General features: G+C 56.2%; 1 protein-coding gene across 2 annotated transcripts in view; it reads right to left on the reverse strand.

Annotated features, from left to right (window-relative positions):
- Window positions 1-15,057, reverse strand: part of Cacng2 (calcium voltage-gated channel auxiliary subunit gamma 2) — a 104,685-nt gene extending 89,628 nt beyond the window's left edge. Inside the window, exons 1-2 of one of the 2 annotated variants that reach the window (XM_047548490.1) lie at window positions 14,365-15,057; window positions 13,711-13,856 (exon numbers count right to left, since the gene is read on the reverse strand). In XM_047548490.1, coding sequence (XP_047404446.1) covers window positions 13,711-13,852 — 142 coding nt within the window. In that variant the 5' untranslated portion in view covers window positions 13,853-13,856; window positions 14,365-15,057. Of the gene's footprint in view, window positions 1-13,710 lie in introns of both variants that reach the window. The other variant, XM_047548489.1, reaches the window with a different exon arrangement.
- Between the last annotated feature and the right edge of the window lie 2,112 nt (window positions 15,058-17,169).

Consider the following 17,169-nt stretch of genomic DNA (forward strand, 5'->3'; position numbering starts at 1 on the left):
GAGCTTTATCGCCCAGGCGAAAACAGAAGTTCAAGAAGGCACACAGCCCTCCGCGCAGGTCTGCGCCTGTCCCCAGCTCTGATGTGCCCGGCCGCCCTGTCCCATGTCACAGCAAACACCACTGAGAGTCCAGGCCATGGAGAGCCACAACTTGCTGCAGATAGAAGGCCTCGTCTCCAAGGAGACGTCCCCGTCACGGAGCAAGAGGGAGTCGAAGCCTCTGCTGCTCCACGCCTCGAGGCCTCTCTCTGGCCAGGCCCCGCTGCCCTTCGGTATGGATGGACCCCTGCATCTGACGACTCTGTGGACACATGGAGGAGCCCGGAGCTCACCCAAGGCCAGAGCGGAGATGTGGGAGGAAGGAGGCTAAGGAGATGCGGGAGGGAAGGTTCTTCTGAAATGGGAAGGCAGTGGCTGGAGCTCTGGCAGCCATGCTGCACTGTGAGGTTGAAGGCCACACCGTAGGTGGTGGAGCAGGATGCTGGTAGAAATCTGCATTGGTGGCCAGTTGGTGGGTCCCCCAGGCCAGCCTTATACTTCATACCTCCAGATCCTTTTACTTGAAAGCCACTGTTAATTCTATTTTTCTGTAACTCTTAGTCAAGTCTAATCTTTCCTGATGCACCTCCACTTCCTTCCAGGCGTGCCGTGCTAGGCTGTGGCATTCCGGCAGCTAGTTATAAACTTACTCCCTGTGGGAAGCAGATGAGATCCACATCCCTGCTGCTGTAGCCAAGTGACCAGGTTACGCTTTATGGCAATGGCGAAAGGTGGTTGCAGACCATCATCTGACCTCCCATCCTCCGACCTTGAGCTAGGGAAGTCCTCCCGGGTGATCCTGGCGAGCCAGTGTGCCCTCACGGTCCTTAAGCACCGTGGGGGAGGCTGAGGGTGGGCCCCAGGTCACTGGCTTTGGGAGGTTGTTGGATTTGAAGATAAAGGCAGGGACCCCAGGCCGACCAGCAGGCAGGTTCTCCGGGGAGACCCCAGAGCGAACAGCCCCGCTGACTCCCGGGCTGTGGCTGGGGAGGCTGTTTGGACCTCTGACCTCCAGGACGGTGCGGTGGCACGTTTGCGCTGTGTTGTGTCACCACGCTGATGGCCGCCTGTTTCAGCAGCGGTTGGAGAAACCCACTCCCTCTGCTAAGTGACAGTGACATGGCACCCGTGTCATGGATCGCAGTGCGGCTTGCAGAAGGTGACACCGCGTGGTCCCCAGACGGCCCAGCGCACAGGAGCCTCTGCAGCAGCCCCAGGGAAGTCCTCCCTCCTCTCACGCCTGGGGGAGCATCGGCTGAGCCGTGCTGAGACCACGGCCTCCCGCGGGGCCTGGCTGTCGCTTCCGGGGTCATTCGGGTCTGGGGGGTCCTTGTCCTCAGGCTGGAGGCCACGAACAGGCTGCTTCCAGAGGCTGGGGTGGAGCGTAGGTCCACGTCCACCAGACCCCGCTGGCCGTGCCCCAAGCCTTGCTTCTCAACGCGGAGCTGGAAACGCAGCTCCTCAGCAGCCACCTGCGCCCCTGAGTCAGCATCGGCTAACAAGTCCCTGGGGACCCTGTGCGCTTGGAGTCCACGGCCCGGGCCAGTGCTGTGCTCTCTCCTTGACCTCGCCCTTGGGTGATGTCACCTGCTGCAGGCCTGTCCTGTCCTGTTTGGCAAACTCCTATTCACCCTGCAGAACCCACTTCCTAGGACGCTTCCTTTGGGATCCCTTTCCTGACTTCCTCAGACAGTCACTCTTCCTGGGCCCTTTAGGTGTGTGCGCGCGCATGTGCTTGGTGGTACCGCGGGTGGAACCCAGGGCCTCAGCATGCTAAGCAAGTGCTCTACCACTGGGCTCCATCCTCAGCCCTTTTTCTATTTTATTTTGAGGCGGGGTATCACTAAGTTGTGGAGGCTGGCCTTGAACTTGTGACCCTCCTGCCTCAGCCTCTGGAGTTGCTGGGATGACAGGTGCCCCATTGTCCTTACAAGTGCTTTTGCCAACATCCTTGGCTCACTGGCTCTTCAGAGCTGGGGCATGTCTGGGGTCACCCAGCAAACATTTTCAAAGCACCTACTACGTCCCAGGTGCTGATCTCTGCCCTGATGCTATGTACGGTACACAGACGAATCCAGAGAACATTAAATACAACGAAGAACATAAAACAGGCAAGAGAGGCTGCGGGGGGCGGCAAACCCCTGAGGAGCTGGCCCATCTGTGACCCAGGGCCCACGGCAGCCTGCGAGCGTCCACCTTGGAGCTGGCCGCCCTCCCGGCCTGCACGAGCCTCACAGTTGTGCGTTTTCTGGGCCATTGCTGGGCAACTTTTTCCGACTCAGGAAGCCCGAGTTCCCTCTTCTCTCTGAAACCTGGGGTCCCCCAGCAAGCCCCGCCCCTCCGTGGCCAGCGGGCCACGTGGGCCCTCTCCCAGGCACCTGGCATTTAGTTTTTGAATGGTGCACGGCACGTGGTTGGTCAGTAGAACAGGGAGCACTTCCTGGTCTGGGGTTAGGGCTGAAAAATGTCGCCGTCTGAAAGAGCAGCCCTACGGAGCCACCAAAGGGGCGGGGCTGTCTCTGCCTGGAGGTGCGGCTCCCGGACGCTCTGGAGGGGGCAGGGAGGAGCCAGGCCTTCGCCGCCTGAGAGAGTGGACGTGGGCAGTTATCTACAGCTGCCCGGCTCCCTTCCTTCCTCTGCAACGCCAGCTCCTGCTGCCTGGCTCCAGTGACACTTTCCACTGCCGAAAGACAAAGATTCTGCCTTTAATTTGCCACGGGCGCGGAGTCGAGTTTGCAAACTCAGACGCCTACAGAGCCCAGCAAAGGCCACCGGAAGAGCCAGGCGGCCATCCAGGCCGCTCTGGGGTGGAGGCGCCACGCGGATGCGCGGGGCCATGCCCAAGGGACCTCTGTGCCCAGCGCCCTTCATTGCCACCAAGCAGGGATGGGGCCCCGGGTCACCAACGTCTTCTGAGCTTTTCCAAGGGAAGCCCAAAATGTGGATTTGCGCAGGGAAGTTCTCATTTTGCTGAACGTTCCAGGGCGCGCACAATCCCCTCCTGATCGCTTTGCAACTGAGGATAAGAAACAATAAACGTGCCACAGGCTCCACGGCGCTTGCCTCATGCCGGGCCCAGGTCCGCCTGCACACACCTCCAGCCGACTCTCCACAGATGCACGGTCCTCTCCTTGCGCCTGTGAGGAGTGGACGCGGAAGGCCAGCTTCCTGCCCCAGGCCCCAGAGCTGGTGAATAGGCAGGGCCTGACCCCAGGCCGCGGATGCCGAGCGACCTGGTGGGGCCTGGGGCCTGGCTGGAATGTGGCCACACGGCCGGTGCTCCACACACGCCTGAGCCCAGGCCAGAGCGCTGGGGGTCCTCCCCTGGTCAGCAGGCGGGAGAGGGGCGAGCGCCCACCTGCCGGCCAAAGCTGCCAGCCCAGCCCTGTCCTCGCGTTGTGAGGCCCCCGCTGTACCCAGCTATGAGAAAGTCTGGCCACCCCTCCGGGTCCCCGCCTCTGCCCTGGGTAAGGAGCATATCCTAACTGAACCTTCAAAAAGTCGACAAGTTCATCGCACACGAAAGTATGAACAGTGACGTCGCTCAGCGTTGTCCTCGACTTCGCAAAAAAAATGTGTTTATAGATTTGGGGTCCAAGGAAGAGTTGTAAATGCAATCAATGTAATACAAGGCCTTATTCAGGCTTGGGGGGTCCCAAAGACTTGGGTTGGAATTTCAGCTGTGTCACTTTGCTGTGTGACCTTGGGCATGATGCTTAAGTTCTCTGATTCCCTTCGGAGGAAGACAATGGGTATCTGAAGAAACGTGAAGATTAGATGAGAGCTCGCCTCTGGAAATCACCTAAACCAGAGCTCAGCGCAAAAGAAGCCCTCAGCAAGTGACCATTATTATTATCACTATTGCTATGGAGGATGTCAGAACAGCCGTCCTGCAGGGTTATCTTTGCTGCAAAAAAAAATGGGGGTGAGGAAAAAATACAAAGAACCCCATCAATAAATGGGCTACGAACTGGGCAGACACTTCACAGAAGGAGATATACAGGTGATCAACAAATATGGAAAAGTGCGCATCGTCCCTAGTAATTAGAAAAATGCAAATCAAAACCACCCTAAGATTTCATCTCACTCCAATTAGAATGGTGATTATCAAGAACACGGCAGCCATAGGTGTTGGCATGGATGTGGGGAAAAGGCTCACTCATTGCTGGCGGGACTGCAAATGGGTGCAGCCACTCTGGAAGGCAGGATGGAGTTTTCCTCAGAAAGCTTGGATTGGACCACCATTTGACCCAGCTATCCCACTCCTCTGTTTATACCCAAAGCACTTAAAGTCAGCATACCACAGTGACACAGCCACATCAATGTTTATAGCTGCTCAATTCACAATAGCTAGATTGTGGAATCAACCTAGATGCCCTTCAATTGATGAATGAATAAAGAGACCTGGTATATATACACAACGGAATACTACTCAGCTATAAAGAAGAATAAAATTGGCATTTGCAGGTAAGTGGATGGAGTTGGAGAACATCATGCTAACTGAAATAAGCCAAACTCCAAAACCCAAAGGCCGAATGTTTTCTGTGATAAGTGGATGACAATACATAACAGGGTGGAGGCAGTGGGTAAGAGAAGAATGGAGGAACTTCGGATTGTGTGGAGGGAAATGGGGCAGCAGGGGTGGGGAAGGAAGATGGTGGGGAGACAGACATCGTCACCCTATGCACACGTAGGAATTACGTGAATGGTGTGAATCCGCATCGTGCACAACCATAGAGATGACAGGTTGTACCCCACTTGTGTACAAGGACCCAAATGCAGTCTGTAAAAATGAAAATAAAAAAGAAATGGGGTGAGGCGAGTTTTCCATCCTAGGGAAGATTCAAGAAGGATTGTGGATGACACCCGCCCCTCTTGGAGACAGATGAGACGGAGGCCGGACTCAGCAGAGGAGGCCAGAGAGGAGTGCGGTGGAGCACAGCTGGGTTGCCGAGGCCTGGGGGCCCGACGGCCAGCCTCTAGGGGGTGGGCTGGGGCGAGGCCCTAGTGGGGTGTCCTTCCCCCACAGCTGAGCTGTGTGAAGGTGGCAGAGGGGTCCAGTCCCCCAACGGCAAGGCCTCTGCACGCTGCGCCTGGGATCCTGGCCTGGCCTGGGCATCCTGGTTAGCGGCTGGAGGGCCCCCGAGGCCAAGGACCAAGCCAGGCTGCCACACCGGTCCCTGGGCCAGGCGGCCACCAACAGGGTTTCATCCAGAGGAACGGTGTGCCCGCAGCCCAGCTTACTTCCTGAAGCTCTAGGGCAAGGTGCCCTGGGAGGCCCTGCAGGGACGAGGTGGCAGGTTGCAAGGGAAGCCCGGCTGTCCTCAGGCTCCGCGGGGGGTGGTTCTCCCTGCAGAGCGCGGCAGGAGGCAGGTCAGAGGTCGCTGGGAGTGGAGCCCCACCTGGCGCGTGTTGGCGCATCCCCAGGCACTCTGTCCAAGCCGGTTCTCGACGATGGCTCCGGGGAGCCGGGGTGGACGGGCAGAACCCGGTCCCTGCCCTCACGGGAACAGCAGTCCTATGGGGACTCGCCTCAGAGCAGGCGGATGCTCAGAAGAAGCCAAAGTCAAAGAGAAAACGAAAGGCGGAAACGGGGCAGGAGGCCTCGAGGAAGGGCGTCCCAGCGTGGCCGTCTGCGCTGGGCACACCGTGGTGGCTCAGGAAAGTGAGGAGACCGGGAAGCGGGTCTGGATGCGCCCCTGATGCTCGCGCTCCTACCTCCTCCCCGCCCTCCTTGGCTGTTCGCTACAACCAACTTGGTTCAAGTCCTCCAGTACCCCGGCAACCTCCCCGCTGTCCGGCCTGTCCGGGAAGCCTCTCCCCTCTCACCCAGGGAAAGGGAAGGCGGGGTGTGACCCTCCGGGCCCACCACTTTCTGGGCCTCCCTTTCTTTCATGCTGAAATGCCCGGCTGCTCCGCAGCTCCCGTCCTCCGTCGCCTGGCCCCTCGCCCCTCCCAGCCTTCCGCCTTCGGCCTTCGCCCCGGGCCGACCATGGCTCTCCCTGCTGGGCGCCTGTTTTCCGGCTTGCCGTGTCCGGACGCTCCTTCTTCCCCTCGCTTGCTCACCCTCACTCCGCGCCCTTCAGAACCCAGTCTTTCCTGGGAAGCCTCTTCCCCGATCTCCGTGCTCCCAGAATCCCCTGTGCAGTGTCTTCCGCTCACTGGCGGATCTCCACCAGGACCGAGGCTGAGCCTTGCAAGACACCAGCCCTGGCTCGGGCTCAAGGACACAGTGTTGGCCTAAGAGTCCCATCGCCCTTTTTCTTCTCAAAAGACTCACTGGTAAGACCCGTCCTCTGCCTCGTGCTGCTTCCTGATCAGGGCTGGGCACCAGCTGCGAGCTGCAGAATCCCCTCGGGCTCTCCGCACCCTGCCTGTGTCTCCTTGCCGGCAAGTGAGCTTTCCACCCTCCTTTGATTCTAAGACCCAGAGTTTAAACCTCCAGGTTTCTGAAATTAGAGTGGGTCTTGTAATCACCGTGTGCACTAAATTGGTTCCCCTCCCCCCAGGGCTGTTTTTAGGTGATCTTGATTTTATAATCAGCAGCGTCTTAGAACCCAGAGGTGAGGGACCGGGAGGATGTGGCCATCTAGGGACCCAGGAGAAGAAGCCAGGGTGCTGGCTGGGTGCAGGGGCCCCCCAGCAACCCACACTGGTGACGCCTGCTTCCTGGGCTCGGGAGCAGAGGGGCGTGGCCCCCGCTCCCAATCCTATTTCCAAAACGTCTCAAGGTTAAAACTGAGCTTCACCCAGGAGTCCTGATCAAATCCGCCACGACCCTGTCTGATTGTAAAGATGCCGGGAACCCGCCCCCCCGCATCTGTGGCAGGGGAAGGGGAGAGGGGGTCTCAAACGTCGAGGATGAAGGTCCCCTGCTGGGGGAGGCCTGCTGTCTAGGATCCTCTGCTGGACACCCTTACCACACCTTCCCGTGCTTCCCAGCCTGGGCGCCCCCACCCCTGGCCCCCGACTCTTGGCGTTAGTGACAGCGCGTTCGCTGAACTCACTGGGGTCTATGCCCTGCTCTCTGCACTGCCCTGGCAAGCCGGGAGGCCGGAAAGACCACTTGCCCTCAGACTGGGCTGCAAGAGGAGAGAACCAGGCAGAGCAGGGCAGGGCTGTTCCTGGTCCCCATAGCAACCGGCGGGCAGGCGTTACCATCCCCAGGGATAGATGGTGAGAATACGGCACAGAGACTGAATTAAGTAGTCCAAGGTCACACAGCGACTAAGCAAGAAGCCAGAGACAAAAAGTAAAAGACTAACAAGGTCTAGGGCGTCCGATCGCGTTCCCAGCCCCTTCCCCCACGGCCCGGCGCCAGCCCCGGACACGGCTCTGCCACCTGGCCCTCCAGGCCTGGTTTCCTTCCTCGCCTCTGCACTGGGTGTCCCCCCTTGGAATGCTCTTTCTTCCTCTGTCACCAGTTAACTCCTCTGGACCCTCCAGCTCTCCATTCCCGACGGAGACGCCCTCCCCACAGGGGCCAGGCCTCGCCCTGGTTCTGAGTCGGGTCTGTTCCAGCAGGCTCTAAGGATCCTGAGGTCAGGGACCTCGGGCCACCACGCTGCCATCGCGTCCCCAGCCCCTGGCCCAGCACGTGGGACCCTGTGGGGACTCGGCAGAGACTGACCATCAGTGCAGAAGGGCCTGGCTGGCCCGCGGCGGCACACCGGCCTAGAAACTCGTGTGCTATTTCATGTGAATTTGGCTTTGGGGGCAAAATAAAATATTTGAAGTGAAAAAAAGTCATCAAGTTTTGATACGTTTAAAAGTCTCTTGCTCTGCTTCTCTCTCCCCTGTGCCGCCACCAGGAAGTGGACACTCCTGGGAGGAGTCTGAGGACCTGCCGCAGACCTGGGTGGCGGGCGCGGCCGGGACCTGCCTCTGCGGGGGTCCCGGGCCACGGCTCTGCCTCTTCAGGCCCTTATTTTCTTTCCAACCACTTTCTGTGTTTTGGCGACTCTCTCTTCTGGCCTCTTGCATGTTGAGCCTCTCTGCCTCTCTCCTCCCCATCTTCCCTCCCGCCTCCCCTGCGTTGAAACCGCCGTGATTGTTTGGAATATCAAAGAAACAAACTAACAACGACAACAAAAAAGACACTTTGTCACCACTGCTCACTCAGAGAACTGTCCCTGAGAACCAGGAAGGCACCACATTTCTAAATGACACCCTGCGGCAGGCAGCAGGCCTGTGCTCCGTCATCAGCAAAGGTGGGCCGCGTCTCGCACACTCACGGTTGCTGGGAGCCCAGCCATGGCTGCAGAGGAAAGATCTGGTTCTCTTGTGCTGGTGTTCAGTGGTGGGAGACAGGCCGGATGAGCAGAGGTAGAGGGTGAGGAGGTGGTGCGTGCCTGGTAGAAACCAGAATCGAAAGGAGATGTCGGAGGGGTGGGCAGGGGGTTGAGAACGATTTCAAATAAGCTGGTTGGGGACAGGAGGGGGAGACATCTGTTCATCTGATCCCTAAGCCACCAGCTACCCTGGGGAGAGACCATGATACTTCCTCTTTTTTCAACTGAAAAGGACCCTGAGGCTTGGAGAGGTCCAGTTGTCCCCCATCCCACGGCTCAGAGGCCACAGCCCACCGGGTGAACTCGGGTCTGTGGGGCGACCTGTTAGCTACGCCGCGGACCTTCATCTGCACACTTCCGAGAGTTATGGGAGATGTAAATTTGCTATTTTTTGAAAATGCTTGTCAACATAAACCAATCGATCGTTCACACCGAGGACAGATCCAGACTGAAAGGCAGAAAATAAAGAGGCAGACGGTGTGTTCACCGCGGCTCAGGGTCAGGAACTGGGTCTGCCTCCCTCAGCTCTGCACCTCAGCTCGTGGGACAGAGGGCTCAGGGCGGAAGGCGTCAGCCGGAGAGGTGCAGGGGGCTGAGAGGGTGGCTGGGGATGGGGCTTCCTGGCAGCTCAGGCTGGGCCCAACGGGGGTGCGCCAGGGGGGCGCCCAGAGCAGAATCCCAATGGCAGGCTAGGCGGACGTTCAGAGTCCTTGGGGTCCCAGGCTGCACGGGGCGTGGGGAAATAGGGTCCAGGAGTCCTGAGGGGCCCCAGTGCAAGTGGGGCTCAGACACTGTGGGCCATGTGGCCTCGGCGAGCCAGTTCACCCCGAGTGCCCCCTTCTCTCCCACGTGAAGGGGCAGCAAGGGCCAGCACGTGTGTGAACCCTGGGGCGGGCAGGTCTGGCTAAGCAGGCGAGAAAGGCGGGGTGCTCCTGGCTCTGTGTGAAATGCTGATGAGATCCCTAGGCCTGGGGAAGGTTTCAGGGTCCTGAAGGGAGGTTTGCTAAGGAATAGAAGGTTTCTGGAGAAGCTAAACAAGCATGGTCCACTACAATGCCTGCCCTCTGCCCAGAGGTGTCTGTTTCTGGTCATAATAAGAGGACACTGAACTCTGGTTCAGTTTAACAGCAGAAACGGGAAGGCGATCAACTAACTAGTGCTGTTTCCCTTTGCTGTGGAGACTGAGCATTCGGATCATTTTTCTTTAACTTTCCTTGAATAATTGGCCTTCACTTGAGCCAGTTAGGAACCGTGAAGCACCAATGACTGGCTCCTTTAGAATTTTCTTATTTTGTGATAATAATCTCATGACTCATTATTATTTTTTAATAATAAAAAAAGAAGTTCCAGGAAGGACAAACAAATCATTCTGACTTCTTTACTCCCCCCTCTGTCTGTTACTTGATTGTGACTCGTCTCTATGATGTTTGCATTCATTTCAGTAATTAAAAGAATTTCTGAGTCCAGCCCTTGATAAATATTTCTCACGCACCGACTGCGTGTGAAGTTCCTAAGGAAAGCCAAGGGAGCCCAGGAGCCACGGAGCGGTTCGCCCCGGCCTAACGGCCCAGCGGTGCCATCTGTAGCTCATCCACACGTCCAGCAAGAGAATCCGGGAAAGACTGCTGGCTCTCCTAACACCACGGCTGTTTCCTCTCCCTCTGCAGAACGGGAGCGTCTGGAACTCTCCACCCCTTGGCAGGCTGCACGAGGGCTGTGCAGTAAAGAACTTGGAAAAGACCACTTGGGGCAACGATGAGAGGGAGGGTGTGGAATGGCTGGCAGGTCCTCCTGCCGCAGCAACCTGTGGAGGGGACACGGTGGCACTGCCCATGGAACAGGAGCTGGTGGGCAGAGGGACTGTCCCACCTGGGCCAGCAGTGTGGTTCATGCTCCCGCTCAGACCCCAGGGCAAAGGGGCAGGAGAAAGCGGGACCCCCGAGGTGAGTTCCTGCTCCAGACCCCACTGCCCAGGGGTTGGCTCCTCCTCCGCAGGACAGAGGGGACAGGGGCCCAGGAGAGTCAACAGGGTGAACTCGCCGCCCCTGGATCCAAGGTTTCCTCTCTGTGCTAACAGAGGTCAACACCCTGAGCAGCGAGCCACCACGTGGCCTGAGACGCCTCCCCTGGAGCCAGCGGTCTGTGTCCTCTCGTGGACTGTACTGGGCTCCTCCCTGAAAGGGCCGATCCGCCTCGCCACCTGGAGACACCTAACGCAGCATTCTTGAAAAGTCCCAGAATCCCTCCTGCCACAGGCACCTGCGTGTATCCATGTACCACCTGCCCCCAGCCTCACCCCCCCCTCAAGTCCCACTAAGGACGTTTGCCTACCAGGAAGTTCAAGTTCATTCACACACCTCGGTTATCTACTCTGGCGGAGGAACAGTAAGGGCCCAGGTTCTTTTTTCTTTTTCTTGTCCCTCCCCCCCGTTTGGGCCTAACAGGTGGCCATGTCCCTTCTCATTCTTCAGCAGACTAATGAACTTCAAAAGTAGCAACGAGGCAAGGAAGCATTTCCTAATTCTTATTTTCATCAAGAGGTGAAGGAAAATAATCATCTCGGGAGACAAAAAGCCCTAATGAAAACCAGAGGGCAAAAAAGATCAGAGGGAGACAGACCTGTTTTTCATCTGCAGTTATTAGCAGCAACTCGGAGAGATGACTTGAATTCCATTCACAGCTTCCCAGGTATGGGCACAACACATAATTACAGAGGTGATGGAGGCACCTTTTTGGCAAGCCTCGTTGCTTCCAAAAAAACACAGATTGGAGAAGCTGGGGCACTGGTAACTCGACTTCCCCAGAGGCCGATTCTGTCAAGAATGCTCAGTCAGAAAAGCAAACACGCCAATAATCTCCAAGAACCGTCTACACCAACTTCCGGAATAAGTGAACTTACAATCTTTGGAAATCAATGCAACCTGAAATACGTAGTTTAAGGCCTCCGAATGGCTAAGTGGCCAAGATCCAGTTTCCTAAGGTGGTCCCAGGCCTGCAAAGCCCCATGTATGGACAGAGGCTTTGGAAGATAAAGGCCAGGTCAAAGTGGGCCCCGAGCACCAGTCCTCCCTGGCTAGGCCTTGGCTCCACGTGGACAGGGAATATCAACCCCATGGAGACCTGGCCAGCACCCCCCTTGCCACCTGGAGACAAGTGCCCAGGGCCTGCACCCAGGAAAGCCAATGGGACAGTGCCAAACCCACAGCTCCTGTGAGCATCACAAGACCCTTGGGAAGGGTGAAATTCTAACCCTTCACAACTGGTCCAGGCCGGAGGAAGGGTGCGGTTTGGAGAAAGAGTTAACACAGTGGACAGCACATTTGGAGATCGGATGCCAAGCAGACGGAATTTCAATGAACATACTTAAGCCTTTTAATGCACAAGGGATCCGCCACCTCTAGTCCCCTCACTTTCTGGGAATTATAAGATGTTTAAAAGATCACAGTGTAAAAGATTTGTAAACAAAACCCTGATTAAAAAAAAGTCTATTTATACCAAGTCACCAATATCTGATTATATTTCCCCTAAAATAATATCCTGTCTTTCCTCTAATCTCTTGGCCACCTATCTCCATCCATCTAACTAAAATCCGAGAGAGGCAAATCGCCACTGAGATCATTTCCCCAAAGCGCTCCTCATTGACTTTGCTTTCCTTCTCTTCTGAAATAAAAGTCTGTCCATAAATGTTTCATTAAGAGGAAAGGGTCTTTACACAACTAACAACCAGCAGTATGGAAAGCGTTTCCTTTTGTAACGGGGTGTGTATGCGTGTGTTTAAAACAGTCCCTATTAATTTCCTGAAACCGACTTTCTGGCTGGGAAGAGTGTGTGGCCTTGAGCATAGAGCTTCTCTGCAGAATATGTTAAAGGCAGCAGCTTGGATTGAGAGAGGGCACCAAATGCAGTATGCGTCAAATAGACCATTGCTCAATGAAGTCACTTAGCTATTCAAAACATGTTCAGCCGTCACTCAACCGTTTGCACCAAGAATGTTGGGAAGGGGACATGAAATCTGTGCTCTTTCCCAGATGTAACCCTTTCCCAAAGAGCAGCTTTGGCTCAGTTTGGGTCAGACCCTGGGGCCACATTAGTTTCTGCCTCTCGCGTCCGCTTCCCTCTCCCCCACCCCCTGGCCTCCTGCATCACATCCCATGTCCAGCTTAACAAACAATCCTGCAGTGCCTGCTTCCCGGCACTGCCTCAGACGGCCTCCGGTCTTGGTTCACATCAGAAGCAAAGCACAACAACCCCCCTTTCCACGCAGACACATATGCATCTCTGTGGCTTGTGCACACCGACACATCGCTATGCAAATGCGGTCGCTCGTATTAAAGTCTGTTGCTAAATGCAGCTTGTATGACCCGCAGAGTTTTTTCTGTGTGTCCCACGGCACACGCCTTCATGCATACCCTGGTCGGCCAGCCTTGACACCGCAGGGGCCCTCTGGCCCACAGAACACTGCACACATGCCTCGGTCATCAGCGCCAACCGCTGACCCTCTCCCTGGCCTCACTGCTCCCCCATTCCCCTCAACCCCATGCCCGCGCCTCCCTCCCTCCCTCCTCCCTCCCTCCCTGCACAATGCTGACTCCACTCGCTGCTGGATGACAGACATGTCACTCTGTGTGGAAGGGAATTGGTCCTCAGCCTAACCCGCAAGTGAATTGCTGTTTATTAGAACTTGGGCTTGTTTCCTGTGAGAGACGTATGTATTTTTAGACTTTGTAAACGTTAACACACACACATACACACACGTAGCCAACCGCCTCGAATAATCTGTGTGGCTCACAGACATTACGAAATGCTCTTGAACTCAGCCTGAGATCCTGGAATAATTAGGATTTACCAAATTAGGATTCTTGGAAACAGCAGTTTTGTTTTCTTTCTTTCCATTTTTTTTTTTTTTTTCCAAAAAGGAGAATTTGAGAGGACGATGTGTCTGAGACTTTCGGAGAGTGGGGGGAAGAGGGGAGGAAAAGGAGAAGGTTTTGAATCTTCATTGCCAGCAGCTGAGCGGCACTGAGGGGGAGCAATCGCTCCCCTCCTCAGGGATGGCAAGCCTAAATCCAGAGCAAATCCTAATGATTCCGGAGCAGGCAGAGCCCATTTGACTTTTAGAGACATTCTCTGGTCTCCATCATGTCCTAGATGATTCCAATGAAGAGGTTTGGGGGGGGGGCGGCGGAGGGAAGAGAGTGGAGAGTACGGTTTTTGCTGATTGATTTTCTTTCCTCTGAAACTAACCCGACCAACCTTGATCTGTGGCGGAGGGGAGGGAAGTAAGAAAATGGAGGAATGTAAAGGGGACTTATTTGGAGGAGGGTGGGGAGGGGGAGTGAGGCGGGGAGGGGCGGGGGGGAGGAGGTGGGAAATCAAATACCTTCTAAGCAGCAGGTCCTCCATAGCCCAGAGTGGGTCATGACTTCCTCGTTCTTTTTGCTGGTTTCATTCTCACTGACACTTTTCGTCTTGCAAACCCCTCTGGAGTACAGCCAGTAGTCGGTTCCCACAGCTATAGTCATCAGGCTGAAGGCAGCAAAAGCACCAACGGTGGTTAAAAGCATCTGAACACCTCGATCAAACAGCCCCATAATTCTTCATTATATAAACACCCAACCGACTTCGGTTCTCGGGAGAGTGTGTGTGAGGGTGCAAGTACTAATGCCAAAAAAATTAATAAAATAAAGGTAATTCCACTAATCATATAATGGATAGATGTGTGAATTGAGTGTGGAGAGATACAAAAAAGGAAGGTAAGAAAGCTCACGGAAAAGAGTGTAATTATAAAGATCACACGGGAAGAGAGGCTTGCCTTTTGAGATCAGAAACTGTTCCAGTTGCAGTGATTTAAAAAAAAAAGAGAGAAAAAAAAAAATAAAAAGACACCCCCCACCCCCCCCCAAGTGAGATGCCTTAATCTCTTTTCCTAAAATTCTGGTCTCCAGTTTCCATATGTGATAGCTAATTTGGAGATGGCTTCCACAGTGAACCGGGGAACGGCCGAATTCTCAACACCATCTCTCATGGTCCGGACCTGGACAGTTAGAGATCGGAAGAGCCCAGATGCAACCTTCGCTCTTGGTTCTCGGCTCTGCGGCCTGCGCCATGAAAATCCTTGGCTTCGCCAGTTCTCTTCCTTGGGGGGTCCCGGGCGCTTTCGTTTCAGACCAGACCGCCCAGTATTCTGTAAGCCCTTGATCTCAGCTGCACAGGTGCGGGGGTCTCGCCTTCCATGGTGCGGCCCCGGCGGCGGCGGCGGCGGCGGCAGGGCGGGCAGGCGCGGCGGCGGCGGCGGCAGGACGAGCAGCGGCGGCGGGTATTGTTGTCGGCGAAGCGGGGGAGGGAGGGGGCTTCTCCCGGAGGATCGAGGCGGGCTTCCCTCCCCCTCTCTGCAAGGCTCCTGGAAGCCGGGGAGCCGGCGTCTTGCTGCAGGATGGGCCGCCGCCTGCCCCTCGCTGCCCGCGCGGCCCGGCGGAGGCGCTGCCACCTACTGCATTCCCGGTGGTGCTGAACTGGACAGCTCCCTGCGCGCGGCGCGCTCCGCGGCTCGAGGGCGGCCGGCCAGGAGGGGGGCGCCGGCCCGAGTCCTCCCTCCCGCGGGGCGGCCGGGCCAGGGCAGAGCGGGGGCCGCGCCTGCTCCTGCTCTTCTCCCCGGCCTCGAATGAGCGCTTCCCGGGCTCCCGGAGCTCAGAGGAAGGCGTAGCCAGAGATCGCTCGCTCCCTCTCCCTCTCCCTCTCGCACGCTCCCTTCCCTCCCCCCTTGCTGTTTCTTCCAGCTCGGCCTCCTTCTCATGCCATCTCTACGTGCCCAGAGCTTCAAATACAACCCTCCCGTCACCAGCAGACGGGCACCAAACTTCAACCAGCCGTTTCTCTGCCTGGAAGTGGTGGAAATAGAATCTGGATGGGTAACTACCGACTCGCTCTCTGTGTGCTTTCTAAAGCCTCCTGTGCACAGGGCTTCTTGGGGGATGTTTGATTTTCCTGGCTTGGTAGATGCATCTCCTCTTGGTTGTTCCCCTCTCCTCTCTTTGTCTTTCTCTGGCGATCAGGGGGGTGTGCATTGCACTGTCTGTGTCTCTCTGTAGTTTTCCGTGAAATTCCGAATCTTGCTTCTATGAGCAGACATTTTGGAAAGATTATTCGTGGAACAGGGTGCGAAAGGGTGACTGGCAACTGGGGCCTGGGCCATGATTTTCCTCTCGAGGATAAACATGTTTGCAGGGGAGTGGGCGAGATGCCTCTCCTTCCAAGTTTCCTCTGTCATTCATAAACTGGCTCGGAAGCGAGAAAAGATCTCCCCGCTCTGAGCAGCCGAACACCTAAGCTCCCCTCCCCTGCTCAGCGGATTCGTGTTCCTGGCTTGGTGCACAGCATCACCTCTGGTTTCTCTGTGTGTAACTTTCCCCTGATGTGACCCTGGAAAAAAGAAGCACAATAATTCCTGCTGCTGGTGATGACATTTTTTCTCCGATCGGTTTCATAGTTAAGTGAATGAGAGCACATGCGTGTGACGTGGGTGCATGGCTTTTATTTATTTAGTTGGTTTTGGCGGCGGGGGTGGGGAGCTTGGAGAGAAGCGTGAGTTTGATGGGTCAATGAGGGGAGGGTTCGAGATGTTTCCATCTCAAAGCTCAATTCTTCCATTTTTTTTCTTTCCTTCCCCCCAACTTTTGGTCTTGAGATCAGATCATTTGCCTGGTAATTTCTCAATGGTCTGGTGTTGATTAAAGAGTATATGAAAAAATGACTGAATTAGAATCCGTTTCTCTGGTGTGTGCAGCCCCTTGCCGACTCCAAGCCAGTTGGCAAGTGGGGCCAAGGCATTCCTTTTGGCGTGGAAAAACTACCTGTTTCTCCACCCTGCACACAACTCTCCTTTCTTCCACCCTCTGTTCCTTCCAAGAAGGGAAGGACTCCCAGGGGCCAGTGCTTTGCTTCTGCTACAGGAAGAGGGAACAAGAACCGAGACGTCCATCAGCTCTAGTAGGGCACCTGCCTCGTTCTGCAAGAGTGGTGTCTGCAGGTGGAGAATCAAGATTGCTCCGCTTTGGGTTCTGTCCTCTGAGGACGGGATGGGAGCTGGGAAGGGGAGGGCAGGGGACCTAGCAGTTCAGCAGTGGGTGATTTCCTTGGTCGCCATCGTGAGGAGAACAGGAGGGGCAGGCACCAAGGCCTCCGAGGTCCTCGGCTGTCTGGGGGTGGGGAGATGGCTGGGTGTAGTCACATGCGCCTGGGAGGCTTGCCCTCACTCATGTCTGTCACCTTGGGTGCTCCTGACCCGTCCAAGAAGTCCCTTCAGACTGGGGATAGAGCCCTTCTCACCCGCTGCCCCTGAGCCTTAGGCTTAAAAGGAGCCAGTAACAGGAGCTCTGAACCTGTTTGTCCATAGAGACTGCTAGCTCTGAGCCACCCATGGTGGCTGCAGCTTTAGCGGCATTTGATCCCTCATCTGGCCAGATCATCATTGAGAAAAGCACAGAGGTGGGGGAGGACAGTAGCAGCTCTTCCTCTGCCAGCACGGAGAGGGCAGAGACTGCGGACAGCAGGCCCGGGGCCTGCTACGCTCTGCCACTCGGGACCCACAGGGCTGCCAACAAGTTGGCCTTCCGGAGGCTCTGTCTCCCTGTGTGGGAAATGGGCACCTTAAATGGGCACCTTAGATCCTGCCCCCTCTGTTCTGAAGCCGTTCCTGCCACCCATTCGGACTTCTGCGATCACGTCTGCGGCTCCTTACTGGTAGTGCGTGGCTGCCCTCGCTGCCTTGGAGGTCAGCAGCTGGGTCTCATTCACTATCTCAGCTTTGGGACCTCATGCGGGGCCGGATCCACCGTGGACG

This window comes from Sciurus carolinensis, chromosome 4 (assembly GCF_902686445.1).
Source record: "Sciurus carolinensis chromosome 4, mSciCar1.2, whole genome shotgun sequence".
In the NCBI taxonomy this organism is placed as follows: Eukaryota; Metazoa; Chordata; class Mammalia; order Rodentia; family Sciuridae; genus Sciurus; species Sciurus carolinensis.